Genomic DNA, 16,988 nt, shown 5'->3' on the forward strand with positions numbered 1-16,988 from the left:
ATTCCTTCTATCCACAGGATTGAAAAAACGTACAAGGAAGGCCTTTGGTATACGGAAGAAAGAAAAGGATACCGATTCCACGTAAGTCAATGAGCTATAAACCACATTAATATATAATGATACTGGGGAGAAGCTGATGCCAGTGTGCCAGGACAGGAAGGAAGTCAGTGCACCACAGGCATCCGTCATCCTTGGATCAAGTCTTGGAATAACAAATACATTTAAGCTGTTTCCCCCTGTACATGCAGTGGACAACAAATAAGGTATTTCCTCGGTGCAATAAAGCCTGTTCTCCATGTGTTTGTAATTTACGGTGACAGTTAGCAGTGATCAGGAGAAAATTGCTCCTCTGGGAGTTTCAGCAGATTAATCTCTGCCCAAACTACTGATTTGCCTGTCTGTTGAGGTCTTTTTAGATGCAAATTCCATTTAAGCAGATGCCTGTGCAGGCAGCGAGGCTGGTGGTAAAGAGCGGTGTGGTTGGGGTAGGCTCGGCACGATGAGGGTGCACGGGGCTCCATCAGCTTTGATGCAGGAGATGATTTTGCTTCCTGGGAAAACATCTGGTGGGGGGTTCTCCCCACATCTGTGTGTGGAACTGCTGGTGGGCTGCTGAGCCCATCCCTCAGCTGCCACTGATGTGTTTTGGGGGTATATGTCCCAAAGCAGCATGTTAAAAGAGGCTGTGGAGTGGGGGAAAGGCAGTGAGGAGCCCCACTCCTGCACTATCATACAGGTGCTTAATATCTGGCACAACAAAAACTCTATGCCGCTTTGATATTATTTTGTTCAGATTTGCTTTCCTGAGCTATTTCATATGTCAGTGATGGTTGGTGAGGTTTCCTGTGCAAAAGGGACAGCCAGAACAGCTGTAGCCACTCTCTTGGGACCATGGTGAGCCCAGCTGCATTGGCATTTGCAGGGCTTTGCCACTGCAAAATGGGGCCTGAAAATATAGGGGACATGGAGAACATCCCAAAAGAGAGCTGTGCAGCACCAAGCCCTTCTCCTGCTGGCTTGTCACCAGGAATGGTGGCTGTCCATCCACCAAGCAGGCTGTGGGACAGCCAGGAGCTCCGTGTATGGCTTCATTTATAATTTATCAGGATGCTGGGCAGGAAACAGGCTGCTCTGCATCCTCCTCTTCTGCCCAGGGAAAATCAATGGAGCCAGGTCTAGGTCCTGCCTTTAGCCAGCGCTGTGATTTCCATGCTTGCTCGCAGCAGCCTGCTCTTCCTAGAGGCCAGAGAAGCTGGTAGCATATGGAGATAATAAATGAATCCTGGGGCTTTCGTGATGGCAACGAGTTCGCAGAAAGGCCACTGTGGAGGAGACACTTGCAATTAGCAAGCAGCAGTGATTAGCATGGCGCAGGGTCACATCATGGTCATCACCCCAAGTGGCATTGAGCACTCTCCAAATCCCATGTTGGAAGCCTGTGTGGGGCTGGGAGGAGCAGTGAGGGGCTGGGACAGGCCCTCTGGTCACCTCCTGCCATGGCTGAGCCAACGCAGCCCCAGGACCCGGTGGTGGGAGCCGTGGTGTGGGGCGTCCAGAGCAGCTATTTGGGTTCTGGATGTGCTGGGGCTCCAGTGTGGTGGGAAACGACCTGTCACCTCTTCCCTCCACTGGCCAAGGGTCTCCATAGCCATTCTAGCTAGGATACGAGCAGCGGGTGACATCCTTGGGGCTTATGCAGCATGGGGGATATACAGAAGCAAAGGGGATCTGTGCTACTTCCAAAGAATTCTTTGACACTTCCAAAGAATTTCAGAGATCTTTACGCAAAGAGGTTGAATATGAGATAAGAGAAATGGGAGGCAGACATGTATGAATTGGAGAAGTTCGATGAAAGCTGTTATTCTTCCAAACCAGAGCTGGATGGGCAGCAGATCCCCACAGGGTTTCTGTGATATCCTGAGCCAGACATTAACTGGTGGCAAATCTCTGGCAATGCGTAAAACTTGGGAACATGGGAGAGGTGGAGGAGCCGCCTGGTTTTCGTAGACATATTTGTCTTTTCACTAAACAACTTAGCATCCTTAGACAGTGTTTAAATGTGGCTGCTGAGCCTGACACGCCGCTTGCCATGATCAAGGCCTAAATCCTATAAGCGGTTGGGGATTAGGATCCCTGAGGAGTCTCCTCAGTTTTCAAATCCATTCAAGAGAAGTGACTGTGCTGCTGCCAGAAGAAAAAGATCTCTGAATCACTCTATATGCAATTTTTAGTGTCTTCTGCAAGAGGATGTGCACCCAGCATAGGGCTGTGGCTGTGGGATGGGTGCAAGGAGGAGCCAGCCCAGCTCCTCAGCAGTAGAGTGGGATCATCAGTAGAACATTTTAGTAATAAAGATAGCATTTGTCACCTGATAACATGAGAGCAGCAGCACTGAGACCTCTGTGTGGGTTTCATGAGGAGCACGTGGCAGGTAATTCAGATTTACTGACAGCTTCATAATTAAAACCATTTCCACAAGTTAATTGGGCAATGGTGCAGTTTGGGAGCTAACACTCTTGTTTCTTTCTGTTCTTTGCAGAGGGTCACCAGACAGGGATGGCATTGTAAGTATTGCACGGACCCCATCCTGCTTTCCCCTCCTGCTGCAGCCCCTTAAGTGTTAATTCCTCCATCAGCATTTTGTGAACTGTCTCTTCCTGTTTCATATAGAAAATAAATCTCAGTAAGAAGCTACTTAAAATAATGACACATGCCAGGTTTTCTACAAAATTCACATAGAGAAAATAATATAGAAACACCTGAGAGAGCCTTGGGCAGAGGGACCACGTGTCCTGCTAAACCCCCCTGGCTCCGTATCCCCATTTCCACTCCTGCTAATTGGCTTGGGTCAGATTTGCTGTGGGATGAGTTAAGGGAATTTTGCCAGAACAGCTGTTTCCAGAATCTATTCTTATTTTCTGTATGAAACTGAAAATAAGGAGATACTTGTTTTATTTTAATTGTTGCTGCTTTGATTTATGGTGTTAGAAATGCTCCTGCTAGATCTGGGTAGTGGAAGGACCACATCTCCTTTAGCCATTTGGTATCAGTTTGATAAGTACGTTGGGTTCAGACTGGGACTGTGCTGGTTGTTATTTCTTGAGCAAATTCAGATGTTATAATGAGACCCTTAGGAGGCTCAGCATGGAGAATGATGGTGGGGTGTCTTTTACAAAGCCATACAAAAATCAGGGTGCCGAATGGCTCCTTTAAAGAGATCACTTGTTTGGTTTGGGTTTTCTTCCACATCTGACCCAAAATCCTTGGCTTTGGGCTTGCCCTGTGTTCATAAGCCACTGGTTAAGAAACAGGGATTAAAAAAGGAGTCTGCAGCTCAGGTAGCACCGTAACCAAGGCTCTGTTCACAGTAATAAATAAATAACATGCAAGGAGCAGCCCAGAGCTGTCTTCTCCACTGGCACAAGTGCTGTGGGCAGCCTGTCCTTGCAGGCATGGGTGCAGGGACCTCTTTGAGCTCAGGTGCCCTCTCAGTCAGGCTCATGTTCTTGTTTTTCCATGTGGCTTGTATGTGCAGGGCAGGAAAAGGTCTTCAGTGCTCCAGAAAGCTGAAGAATGGAGAAAAGCAATTTTTGTGGGGGTATAATGAAGCTACCGAATGTATTTGGGGCAGGGGAATTGGAGGATGGAAACATTTAATGTAACTTCTCTTCCTACAACATGTTTTCAATGTAAAATCTGCAGCCACCAGAGCTGCCAAGAGCAAATCATAGAATAAGTCACAGAATCCTTGAATGGTTTGTGTTGGAAAGGAGCTTAAAGCTCATCCAGTTCCAACCCCTGCCACAGGCAGGGACACCTTCCACTAGAGCAGGTTGCTCCAAGCCCCTGTGTCCAACCTGGCCTTGAACACTGCCAGGGATGGGGCAGCCACAGCTTCTCTGGGATGTGGCGTTAGCAGCAGGGGTTGGACCTGGATGAGCTGTAAGGTCCCTTCCAACCTAAACCAGTCTGGGATTCTATGGTCCCAGCTGGGTTAGCCCAGACACCGCTGACTGCTGCAACCCAGCTCATTCCATGGGTGGTTCAGCTGCTGAATAACACAGACTGAATCCTGCTTTCAGCATGTTCTGGGAAAGGTGATTATCTCCCAGTAAATAGTGATGTTACCTGTGCTCAATGGGTATCAGGAGCCCCCACTGCCACCAGCTCTCCCCACGGGTTGAGCATCCCAGCACATGGAGAAATGGCCATTTCAGTTCTCCCCTCTTAAAGTTCCACCTAATGAATGTTCAACAAAAGCCTTTTTACCCCTCTGGTGTGGAATACATTCCAGAAGTGGGAAGTGCTGTTGTGCATGGCTGATGTGTATGTGTAGAGCAGCTCACTGTAGTGCCTGCAGGGGCAGCTGCAGCAATACCCAGTGCCATCCCAGCCATGTCAATGCACATGTATAAGAGATGCTGTGCTCTTGTTTCCTTAACTTAAACTATGGACATCTTCCTTTCCAATGTATTGCAGAAGAAAACGAATGGAGCACCGAATGGATTCTATGCGGAGATCGACTGGGACAGATACGTAAGTGGGCTGCATGGGATTTTGCTGGGCATCTCTTCCTGCAGGAGGAAAGAGCTGCTTCAGCTTTCCAGGGATGGAATTAGCATTCCTAATTCTTTTTGGGTTTTGTTTTTGTGCCTTCTTCAGAATTCACCCGAGCTTGATGAGGAGGGGTACAGCATCCGACCTGAGGAACCAGGCTATATCCTTTATGGTTGGCTTTGCCTCACAGTTTACCAACCGTAAGATGAGCTGTGGTTCACAGGCAGGCCACTGAGATAGTTGTTGTTATTATTATTATTATTATTATTATTATTATTATTATTATTACTGTTATTATGCCTAAAGAAGAAGGAGGCTCTGGCAGACCTTAGAGCAGTTTCCAGTGCCTAAAGGGGCCAAGAAGAAAGTGGCCAGTCTGTGATTCTATGATTATTCCTTTCCCCCTTTTTGTTCCCCTTTTGAGCTGTCACTCCACAGCTGTAACTGGCTCCCACAGGGAATTACCTGAGGCAGTAGAGCAGAGGGTGATTTTAATTGCCTTTGATCTACTGCCATGAAATGAGGATGTGTGATGAGCAGTGCCAGGAGCATTCCAGTGGAGTGTCCCATGGGGACCATGATGTCCTATCCTATTTGCAGTTGGTGCACGTGCAATGTTGATGGCCAGAGCCTGTGCATGGTCCAGGAACGCAGGCACCGATGCACATCACTGCTGGGCTAAACCAGGGCTGGCTTTATCACTGTGAGCATCAGTTCCTGCATATGGATAAAGCAATGAAACATTACAGCAGTGGCAGGCACTACAGGAGGATCTGCCCCTGCACACTAATCCCATCCATGGGAGTTTGGGATAAGCATTTTGGGAACCCCTCATTCCCATTCTTCAGGGTGGCCGGAACCTTTGCATGCCAAGGCTCTGCCCTCGCAGCAGGAGGAAACCTTCTTTAACTGTGCTCTACCTACCAAAGGAAAGCACTTCTACTCCTCGAGTGAATCCGAAGAGGAAGAGGAGGCGCACAAGAAGTTCAACATCAAGATCAAGCCTTTGCAGGCTAAAGACATCCTGAAGAGCGCGGCCACGGTGGACGAGCTGAAGGCATCAATAGGCAACATTGCACTTTCTCCATCCCCTGTGGTGAGTCCTCGTGTTTCTGCCTCTTCTCCAGGTTCCAAAAGCAGTTGTGCTCCTCAGGGCTCATCCAAAGTGATCAGGGAGCTCTTCCTTAGATGCCAATGGTTAAGTTTCCGTTTACGTCCTTATTTATAAGGTCTAGTCTATATGGAACTAATAATCCAGGTAATGGATTGAATCCATTGAATGGATGAATCTACCTACTAATGCAGGTAGAGGTCAGATGTATTGCAGCGATGTTTCCAGCTCAAATGTCTTAAAAATTTCCTTTCCTGCTCATAAGACAGGGCAACTGAGATTGGAATATACTACTCCCTTGTTTTTCCCCTTATATTTCAATGCGACCATCATCCAGGACATAAATTGGATCAGCCTTGCCCTGATTCCCAGGACAGGGAAAGAATCTGCTGGTTTTTCCACACTGCTGCTATGGGGTGTTAGAGGGAAATTTCTCACCCCAGGGGTGAATGTGGGGTTCCTGGAAGGAAAGGTCACCTCTCCTTGTACATATATGGTATAAATACCATCACCCTCTGGTTTCCCTAAGACTTGTCAAGATTTCTGTCATCTCATCCCAATCTGTTCAGCTGTGAAAAGATTTGATTTTTCCCTTTCAGTGGGCTTTAGTGTGGGCTTTAGTGTCTTTTCAGATGAAGCTTTCTGTGATTTATAAATAGGCTGTATCTGAAGTGTGAATGAATCTCAAACCCGAAGCAAAGATGAAATCAAATGAATGTGTTTTATTTCTTCTTTCCAAACCAATGCAACGTGGCCAAGTTTAATGAAAGCTTCTGAGTGCTCCCGGCACATCTCTGCTTCCCCTGTCCCTTTTAGCAATGTGCACTTCTGGATGCTTTTTGTGCTGTGACCAGGGAGTTTCAGGGGTTAGAAACTGCAGTTGGTTGCTTTGGGAAGCACAAAAAGGGAAAAAGAGGAAAAAAACCCAACCCCAAAATGCAGCAAAAAGGATGGGGGTAGTTTTGGAGGCTGCAATTGTTTGCCAAATAGATGGATAATTTTGATTTGGAACCCAGAATTTCTTATTGTGAAACCAAGCTGGTTTTGATTTTGCAAAGTGATGGCCCCAGCAGTTTGGTGCACACACGTGTGAATGTATATAACGTAGGACACAACGTGATTTGGGGAGGAGAGAAGAAATAGCACAACATTTTAAAAATGGAATAGGGAAAGCACTAAGAACTTAGAGAAAGGGCGAAGTCTTGGTGTGTTTTCCTTCCCTCATTGCTGTTATTTCAGGCCCTGCCTATGGGGTTTGCAGCTCCGGGCACCGCAGGGCACTCGCTGACCCCAAGGTGTAGCTGGTGGCTCCAGCACAGCTGCTGCAGAGGTGGGGAGTAGCTGCTCATTGAAGCTATAATGCAGCCGGTGGTGTAGGGATTTTGGAGAATCTAGCCAAAAAATATGGATGTGGAGCTGTTGGAGTGAGGCCAGAGGAGGCCATGGATATGCTGCGAGGGCTGGAGCAGCTCTGCTCTGGAGCCAGGCTGAGAGAGCTGGGCTGGGGCAGCCTGGAGAAGAGAAGGCTCCTGAAGGGGAGACCTTAGAGCAGCTCCAGTGCCTGAAGGGGCTCCAGGAAACCTGGAGAGGGGCTTTGGGCAAGGGCCTGTAGGGACAGGCCAAGGGGAATGGCTTTAACCTGCCAGAGGGGAGACTGAGATGAGCTCTGAGGCAGAAGCTCTTCCCTGTGAGGGTGCTGAGGCGCTGGCACAGACTTTTCCCAGAGAAGCTGTGGCTGCCCCATCCCTGGCAGTGTTCAAGGCCAGGTTGGACACAGGGGCTTGGAGCAACCTGCTCTAGTGGAAGGTGTCCCTGCCCGTGGCAGGGGTTGGAACTGGAGGAACTTTAAGCTCCCTTCAGCACAAACCAGTCTTTGAATATAAAGTGATATTTTCTCTAGCAATAAACACAGCCTGGGGCTGGAGTCGCTGCCTCCCTGTAAAACAGCGCAGACTCTGCTCACCCTGAAGGGTTCAGGGAAAAGCCCTGTGCCAGGCTGGACAGAAGGAGCAGTGCTGCTTCCCTATGTCGGGATCCAAATCCCGTCATGCAGAGCCAAAGGGCGCAGATGGGGAGGTGAGCAGAGCTGCTCCCCAGCACACCAGATCCTGGCAAGCAGCGCTGGGAAAGCACCAGTGTCCCAGGCAGGGGCTGGCTGAAGCTTTGCATCCAGGGGAGTTCCTTGCTTTACTGTCTGAGTCTATGCCCTTGTCCTGGGCTCATCTCTTCTCCAAAAGCAGCTGCAAAGCTGTGCTCCAGCACCACATCCCTCCCATGCCTTGGCCTCTCCTGGAAGAGAGCAGGAGGATGGGAGATGCTGTGTCCATAGGCACTGTTCTCCCCACCTCTTTGGGGTTTAAGCTATGGTGCCTCAACTTGAAGACCAGCAGAAAACTGGAGATGCTGTTGTAAACTGGTGTTGGCTGCATCCTCCATCTGAAGCCCAGTAGCTTGGGTCTCACTCCTTGCACGTGCAAGTGGTGGGACAACCTGCACCTTGACAGGTTGTCCATTCCAGCAACACCCCAGCATCTTCAGACCTCTTTCCTGCTCCTTTTGTCTTTCCTCTTACACGGGCTCTTCCAGTCTATAGCTAACAGGGCCTGTTAATTACAAAGCATGGGAGTCCTTTCCATCGGATGGCTCAGATGCGAGTGTTGTATTTCTATATTCTCTCACTCGATCTTCTGTTCTGAATGAATGAATGACAGCCTGGCTGGATGTGTGCATGACTCTGCTTTGCTGTGTGTTTAACACTTCCACACCCAATGTTTCTGATCATAATACAAATCTTTTACTTCTCTGTTATCCCTTTATAGAAATTATCCCTCTATAGAAAATATCTTGTATTCTCATTTTTCTTTTATTTTCTTCCTTTTCTGCATTCTTTTAGAGGAGAAGTCCGGTAAGAAATACAGTTTTCTATCTCTTATAGTTTTTTAACACAGTCTTCTCTGGATTGCACGATCCCTGTTTTGCATGTCTCTAGAATGAACTGTAAAATGCAAACAACAAATCCTACTGTTTTGGAAGGCATGATGTTTGTTTTCCTTCTTCCTTGGCTTAACTTGGAGCACTTTGCTATAGAGCTAGGCTGGCTTTGGTTGTGCATAGTCTGAGGGTGTATAGAACCACAGAATCAACCAGGTTGGAAAAGACCTTTAAGATCACAAAGTCCAACCATTCCCCCAGGACTGCCAAGGCCACCACTAAACCATATCACAGCGTCAAACTACAGGTCAAACCCTGTGTAGTTTCACCCTGTAGTGGGTGAAATACATGTTGGACAGGATGCCTGAGGGCACAGTTTTACGTACATCCTGGGCATGTTCTACATACATCCTTGCACATCAAAAGGTATGAGAAGGCAGAAAGCCCCATCAGTGGTCCATGACCTCTGCTGCTGCAGTGCTGCTGTACGCAGTGGTGATGGCTTCCCTGACAGGAAGCTTCCCTGCTTCCAGCGATTCTAAGCCCAAAATGGGAACATTCACCCATTCCATGGGGTTTGGGTTCCTGCTGGGGTCTCTCTGGATGCTGCTTTCCCCCTGCCACATGCCCCATGGCAAGAGTGACCCACCAATAGGTGTTCACTCCCATTGGTGGGTGTGGGGGGCTGTGTGGAGGAGGAAACCCCCTGCACTGTGGTCTATGAAGCCGCGATGAGGGGTGTGATGGGTGCTGGGGACTCGGGGTGCTGACCTGTTGCTCTCTGACCAGGTGTCTCTTCTCTCTTCCTTCTCGCTGACCGCAGCGGCGCAGCCCGGTAAGCGCCCTGTGCTCGCTGCTCCTGCCCCTGCTGCTCCAGCATGGGGGTGCTGGGGGGGCTGAGTCTGTGCTGGGTTTACATGGTGAGCGCAGGGGAAGGGGAGCGGGGTGCTGGTGCCATTAGACACTGTTGTGTGACCCCAGGTGATGGTGGGACCTTGTCCCTGCTGCCACTGCAAAGCGGTCCCCAGTGATGGGCATCCTCTGTGGCTTGACCTGCATCCTTGCAACCCCCCTTGGAGATGCTGCTTGTGGTCCTGGGGTACCCCCACTGCTCATCCTGCTCTTTTCTCTGTCACACAGCCCCAGCTCCCATGGTCCAGGGTGGGGTGGTTTTTGCTGTGCACAAGCCCATGTGTGTTGTATGGAAAAAGGGAGGATTTAGATTGCTAAAAATGCATTATTTAGATCGATTTGCAACCATCAAACATGAGAATTTGGGGTTTATGCCATCTCACTCTAATGCTGTGAGTGACCCCTGTAAGCCTCTGGCAGTCAGGATGCAGCACTGCCAGGTGATAGCTTTTCATGGCTCAAAATCCTTTTGGAAGGTTTTTTTCTGCTCCCTATATGCTGGGAGCAAATGTGATTTCACAACACACGTGTGCAGCTGGGCTTATCTCAGCCATGTACAGTAAATATCAGCTAAGATAGGCAATTCCTGTTGCATCTGCTGGGCTGCTTTTCTCCTGCTGTGTCGCTCCTTCGGTGACAACTGCTGTGTGCCCGTGTCCTTGTGCATCCTGCTTACCTCGTGTGTTTCTAATTCCAGGGGACGATTAAAAGGAATTTATCCAGTAAGTATGCTCTGCAGCCTTCAGAAACAGTTATTGTGGCTGTGTGGTGATGGTGTTTTGGGGAAGGGGAGTATGAGGGAGAGGGTTAGGGTTGCTTTACAGTGGTCCTGGCAGAAATGACAGCACCCAAATGCCTTCCTTGAAGAAGGCCATAGGGGACACCCTTGAGGTACCTATAGACAATAGCCTAGTTGTCTACAGAAACAAAATCTGAGTTAAAAACCAGACCTTTTCCTGCCAGAGTCCCCACAGCAGGCATGGGATGGGACATGTGCTGTGCATGGTGTGAGCCTCACACCAGTGTGGGGTCTGGGTGGGCTGGGGGTGATGCTGGGGGGGGCGGGTGGTAGAACAGCTCTAACCCTGCACTGTCCATCTTATGCTGCAGATGAGGAGATCTCACGGCCCCGGCGCTCCACACCAACACCAGACCCTGCCAGGTCAGTCCAGGGTCCATCGGGATAATTATCCAACACAGGCACATTGCCCTCATGTGGTCTTTGAAAACTTCAGTGGTAGTTGTATGTTTGCACCGTTGCTCAGTGGGAAGAATCTGTTTTCTCCTCCAGATTTTGATCCTTTTCCATATATACCTGGATAGGCCAAAACCAGAATCCTAGAGTCATAGAATGGGTTGGGTTGGACAGGCCCTTAAAGCTCATCCAGTCCCAACCCCCTGCCACGGGCAGGGACACCTTCCACTAGAGCAGGTTGCTCCAAGCCCCTGTGTCCAACCTGGCCTTGAACACTGCCAGGGATGGGGCAGCCACAGCTTCTCTGGGCACCCTGTGCCAGCGCCTCAGCACCCTCAAGGGAAGAATAATGCAGCAAATTCACTGGGTATTTACTGCTGTGCAAATATTGCCAACCCATCAGCCAGCTGAGCTGCCCCAGTTTGGCTCATCAAAGACACCACTGCAGAAACATCACTTTCATAACTTCTTAGGCTCATGAGACAGCCACATGTTTGTGTTTGGTGGTTAAATGAGATAAGGAAATGCTCTGTGCTGCAGGATGCAAGAGGCACAGGGAGCTTTGAGTCCATGGTCTCCTTGCTCTGATGCTGTGTGGGTAAATGAGGGGGGTGTATGCCCTAGATCATGGCCAAACAAAACCATGCAGAACCGAGGTGCTGATGGCAGTGGCACCCCTGGTTTCAGAGGCGCAGCATCTATATTGGATCTCCCACAAGAGCAGCAAGGACGTCTGTTGCTGAAAGCCACCTTGAGCCTGCTCTTGGGGAGAGCTGGCGTGTGTGTGCTGTGGTATAGATGGATTTAGAAGCCAAATCTCACTAGGAGAGTGCGCTGTGCAGCCACAGAGCTCGGCTCAAGGTGTGTTGGAGCCAAGCCTGGTCCAGACCTTGACTTGTTTTCCGCTTTCCCATGTGGTCTGGAGTAGCTCTGACCAACCCTGAAGCAAACCACAGTGCCTCAGCGGCTGCTGGGGCATTATAGGGTTCACACTGCAGTGCTGCAACCATTGCTACCACTCTCCTTTCACTTTTCCCTGCCCAAACCCCTGTGTTTTGCCTGGTGCTGTTAGTCTAGAGCATAAACACTCCCTGAAAACATCCATTTCTGCAGTCAAGCCCCAGGTCCAAGTACAAACCTGGACCTCATGATTCTTCTGCCCTTGTCTCATCCTGCAGCAAGAAAGCCGTGGAGGACCCGGCTGCACTGGCACCGCTCTTTGGGCCCCCGCTGGAGTCAGCATTTGAGGAGCAGAAGCTGGACGGTGGGTCAGGGGACACGGGTGGCATCTCCTGGCAGTGATCCCTGGCTGTGCTGTGCCCTGGGGCTGGCTTACAGCACCCTGCACTGACAGCAAGCAGGTAGCCCTGGTCAGCGTGCCCCAGCCCTCCTGATACAGGAGGAAAAAGGCAAAACTAAAGCAGAACGCAAAGGGTGGACAATTGTGTTACAGGCAGTGTGGGGTTGGGGGTTATCATAGAATCCTATAATGGTTTGTGTTGGAAGGGAGCTCAAAGCTCATCCAGTTCCAACCCCCTGCCACGGGCAGGGACACCTTCCACTAGAGCAGGTTGCTCCAAGCCCCTGTGTCCAACCTGGCCTTGAACACTGCCAGGAATGGGACATATATGGGTTATATACAGCTTTATATGGGTTATAGGGTGAAAAAGAGTGAGTGTTTAAGTCAATCAGTTAATTCTATGGTCTTGGGACAGGTCCTGAATGCGAGCAGCTAACAAATATTAAAAATACTGACTTTCAAATGAAACCCCATTCCCCAGCTATGCCTGTTCACCAAGCTCTGCTGATATACATCAAAGCAGGGCTGTGCACTGCAGCATCCCACTGATTTAATTGAAGGAGGATAAGACCAGAGCTCTCTGATGCATTACAGCTCCCCATGTCCATGAAGATGCTATTTCAATAATGCCATTTTTGCCCAGAAACAGCGTTCCCCTGCACAGGAGCAGGATGGCACTTCCCTCCCTTCCCAGCCTCTCTTTTCCCACAGCTTTCCCAAGGCACAGGGAGCTGCAGGGCTTGTTCTCCCTAAAGAAAAACCCCATTCACTCGCCGGAGTGGTTTGTTCCCAGAGGGTTCTCCTCCTCCTGGCTCTGCTCAGCTGTCATAAAATGGCCACTGCCCCTTGTAGCCTGGTTCTGTCTTGTCATTAGTGATTCCAGTTCATTCTTTTAATCAAACTATGTTTATGTGCACTTCTCTACACATAGTCCCCCCCAAAAAAAAGTCTAAATGAGGTATAGAAGGTTTTCCCCCTACAACCTCTGTGAATACAATTGGATCCTTTCATTTTAATACCTGGGGTTTTTTTCCGCATATCCTAAAATGCCAGACTCTTTTTGCAATTAATGCAGTGTCTCACTTAATGTAATAAGCCTCCAAATACATAAATGGCATTGTTTTGTTTGTCAAGCAGCATGAGCATCAAACTAATTGCACGTTTAACAATCAGGCAAGCCTGTAATTATCTAACATTACAGAAACCCCTCTGTCTTTAGCTAATGAGGAGTTGCTGTTACTATTTAGTTTCCTCTCATCACGTGAACGTGCCTCATCTGTGTGTGTTGGTATTTGCTAAAAGATCGTTGGGTTTATCATTACCTTTACGTGTGTGTGTTTATTTTCCAGCCACTCTCGATCAGCCTGAGATATGGGGTTCGGTCCAGCCTGTCAACGCAAGCATAGAGTCCCCAAAGCTACCGAGACCTTTTCCAACTGGAAGTAAGTGACTGTGTGATTATCAACCAAAAATTACTCAATATATACAGAAATCAAATCAAATCTTTTACTTTTCCTCATCCACACTTCCAGAGCTGAGCAGTTCTTTTAATGTAGCAAGTTAAAGGGGTTTTTTGCCTCTGGCTGTGGTGATGAGGGTGGAGGAAGGACAAGGGTGGGATAAGGGTGGAATGGGTGGTACCCACAGTGGGGGGACAATGCACATCCTCCCTGGGGAAATGCGCAAGGTGAAACATCTCCAGCTTGGGGGCAAGTGGCCTGCATAGAGCCAGGGGTTAAACCCGTGCTGCCCTCAGAGCAAGGAGCACCTGATCCTTCCTGTTAATGACCTGGTTATTTAGGTTAGAAGCATCGGTTTCTCCAGGCAAACAGCCCCAAATCCCTGGATTTCATTGGAATTTTCCCCATTGCCTGGCACAGCCAGAGGAACCAGATCTCCTTCTCCCTAGCTGCGAAGTCATTCCTTCCTTGTTCCCCTGCTCCTTTCCCCCCTCTTTAGCCATTAGCACAACCCACTTCATGCCAAACCCATCCCCAGCCCTGGTGATGCCCAGTGCCAAGGTCAAGGCAATGCCCGGCCACACCATGAGCTTGCCAGGGGATGGCGATGCTCGTGATTGGAATGGTCACTTAATCATAGAATCATGGAATGGTTTGGGTTGGAAGGGACGTTAATGATAATCTCGTTCCAAGCGAGACGGGGACAACATGGTTAATGGTGCCAAGCTGCATCCAGAGGAGGAGTCCAAGCCTCCCGGAGTTTAGGACTTGGATGCTATTTACACAGCATACTTGGACTCAATGATCTTAGAGGTCTTTTCCAACATAGTTGATTCTACATCTGCTTTGTCAAAATACCCCCGTAAAGCAGCACTGGGTTAATTAGCCATGATGTTCCTCCTCCCACGTGAGCATCCCGGATTCATGCGGGATGAGCACGTGAGGAACACGGAGGCAGGTATGTGCCTCAAAGGCTACAGGTTTTAATTAAAATGGTAATTCAGGTTTTTAAATCATCAGTACAATCAAAGATTTAAAAATGAAAAACAACAACAACTAAAACCCAACAAAAAAGCCACCAGTGATTGTTTGTTGCTCAATGCTGCCAGATCCTCCTTTCCCAGCAAACCTGCTGACAAGAAACCTGGAGAGGGGCTTTGGACAAGGGCCTGTAGGGACAGGACAAGGGGAATGGCTTTAACCTGCCAGAGGGGAGACTGAGATGAGCTCTGAGGCAGAAGCTCTTCCCTGTGAGGGTGCTGAGGCGCTGGCACAGACTTTTCCCAGAGAAGCTGTGGCTGCCCCATCCCTGGCAGTGTTCAAGGCCAGGTTGGACACAGGGGCTTGGAGCAACCTGCTCTAGTGGAAGGTGTCCCTGCCCGTAGCAGGGGCTTGGAACCGGATGAGCTTTAAGCTCCCTTCCAACCCAAACCATTATAGGATTCCATGATTCCTAATGCAGACCAGATGACTTCTCCCTCTCTCTGCTCTATTTTGCAGCACCTCCACCGCTCCCACCGAAAAACATCCCGGCCACGCCGCCACGCACCGGCTCTCCTCTGACAGTGGGAATAGGTAAAAGCCCAGCGCCACACTCTGTGCCACTCCACATCCCTGGAAGCCTGATCCAGGGGCTGCTTGGGGGGGGTCAGGTCCCTGTGGCTGCGTTTCAGATGCAGATTTAGCCCTGCTACATCCTTCTTCCTTCACATCTGTGGTGCTTCAGCGGATGCTGTTGTCAGGGTGATGCTTTAGGATAGGTGCAGAAATGCCTTTGACACTAAGTTTAGTGTCATACTGGTGAAATTAATGCTCTTTCCTCCAGACTGCTTTTGAGATGGGTCTCATTTCTAGATCAATTTCACTTCTAGAAATGAAATGCAATGCAGCATTATCCTTAAAGTCTTGCTCAAAATTGGGAATAAATAGAGCACCATTACCACTTGGAGCAGCACTGCACAAGCTGTGCTTATGAAATAACAGGGTATGCAGTGCCTGCCTGTGCTGGGGGAGCTGGTCCTGCCTTCCCAAATTCCTAGTGCTCTCAGGGACAGTGGGAAAAGCTCCCTGGGGCTGGGAGGAAGAATGAAATGGGAGAAATGAATGAAAGGACAGCCTGAGGGAAGGGTTTGAAAGATGTTGAATGCTGCAATAGGACATAAAGTGCTTATAAGCATATAATTCATGTTGCTGGCAGGGTGCTGTCTGCTGGGGGGGCAAGTTTGGGGAAAGAAGGGCTGTCCCCAGTCTTTGTGTAGGGCACTGTATGGGGACAGATCATCTCACAGCACCCACATGTACCAAGCACCCCAGGGTGTCATCACCATCGCCATGAAGAAATCCCCTGCTCTGAGCTGACTGCTCTTTCTATCAGGATTTCATTCTTGCTTCCATAGCTTGATTTGTCTACTTAAGCAGCCAGGCTGGCAGAGTGTCCTCCTACAGACATCAACCAGAGCAAATGAGATGCCCAGCCATGTGTTGCGGTTTATTTGCTGGGGTCTGGCTTGCTGCACACGTCAGCCTGTGCATCAAGTAGAGCAAGCAGCAGAAGTCTCTTTCCCCTTGTCTTAGCAAGACTGTATTTTATCCCTTAAATGTAGAACAGCAGATGGCTCCCCCCAAATGCAGGAGCAGGGGTGGGATGCCAACACGAGGAGCCCAGAGGGCACGTAAGTGTTGTCCATATGCACATGGCTGTGGCAGGGCCATGGTCCTCACCCCATCCCTCCATTCGATCTGTGCAACACAAAGCACTGGGCAGCTTTCCTGCTGTTAGAGAGCTGCCAGCTCCCCAGGTTCCAGCCCTTGGGGAACATAAACGCATGAAAACAGGGCACCAAAGGAAGGATGGAGGATTTCCCTCCTCTGGATGCATAACACTTTGCTGATGAACCCTGATTCCATGTTGGTTATGAAGTTGGATATGGACATCGATGTGTGCTAGCTCAGTTAGTGAGCAGAGCCCTAAAATACCCTTATCTGCTGCTGCTTGCAACTGAAATACATACACCTTGTCTGCTTCCCTGCACTGCATGCCCAGTCCTAGCTCTTGAGAGTGTCAAGCCAGCATGTTTAAATAGATATATTTAGATGTATGTGTTTATAAATAGATGTATCTAGTGGAGTGTGCAAGAGCTGAGTGCATAAGTTTAATATCTGCTGATAATTCAGAGTGATGATAATGACGTAGCAATATCATTTGGCTGATACAGAACAAATGCTGAGAGCCAGCTGTAAACTTTGGGAGGATATGGGACTGCTGTGTGTGAAGTGATGATGAGGATGGGGAGGGCTTGGCTCTGGGTGCATGCTCTTTCATACAGTGTATGTATTTCAGTCCAGTGTGGCTCATTCTACATTGCACATGTTGTGATGTAGAAACTTTCTTGCACATGAATTATATTCCCTGGCAGCTTATAAGGAAAGGTGGTTTTAAAGCATCTCCTCTAGGAAGTAGCTGATGTAGACCCCTGTAGAGAATAGTGCAACTGCAGCGCTCTTGGTTCATGCTAAGTGTAA

At 49.1% G+C, this 16,988-nt stretch overlaps 1 protein-coding gene across 4 annotated transcripts in view; it reads left to right on the plus strand.

The window, feature by feature from the left end:
- Positions 1-16,988, plus strand: part of SGIP1 (SH3GL interacting endocytic adaptor 1) — a 54,532-nt gene that overhangs the window by 15,376 nt on the left and 22,168 nt on the right. For all 4 annotated transcript variants that reach the window (XM_030495389.1, XM_030495390.1, XM_032920124.1 and 1 more), the window contains 12 exons: positions 18-81; positions 2,540-2,564; positions 4,480-4,536; positions 4,663-4,717; positions 5,478-5,653; positions 8,562-8,573; positions 9,423-9,434; positions 10,209-10,233; positions 10,622-10,673; positions 11,885-11,970; positions 13,356-13,448; positions 14,967-15,041. In XM_030495389.1, the coding sequence (XP_030351249.1) occupies positions 18-81; positions 2,540-2,564; positions 4,480-4,536; positions 4,663-4,717; positions 5,478-5,653; positions 8,562-8,573; positions 9,423-9,434; positions 10,209-10,233; positions 10,622-10,673; positions 11,885-11,970; positions 13,356-13,448; positions 14,967-15,041 (732 nt within the window). The remainder of the gene's footprint in view (positions 1-17; positions 82-2,539; positions 2,565-4,479; positions 4,537-4,662; positions 4,718-5,477; positions 5,654-8,561; positions 8,574-9,422; positions 9,435-10,208; positions 10,234-10,621; positions 10,674-11,884; positions 11,971-13,355; positions 13,449-14,966; positions 15,042-16,988) is intronic.

This window comes from Strigops habroptila, chromosome 8 (genome assembly GCF_004027225.2).
Source record: "Strigops habroptila isolate Jane chromosome 8, bStrHab1.2.pri, whole genome shotgun sequence".
NCBI lineage: Eukaryota > Metazoa > Chordata > Aves > Psittaciformes > Psittacidae > Strigops > Strigops habroptila.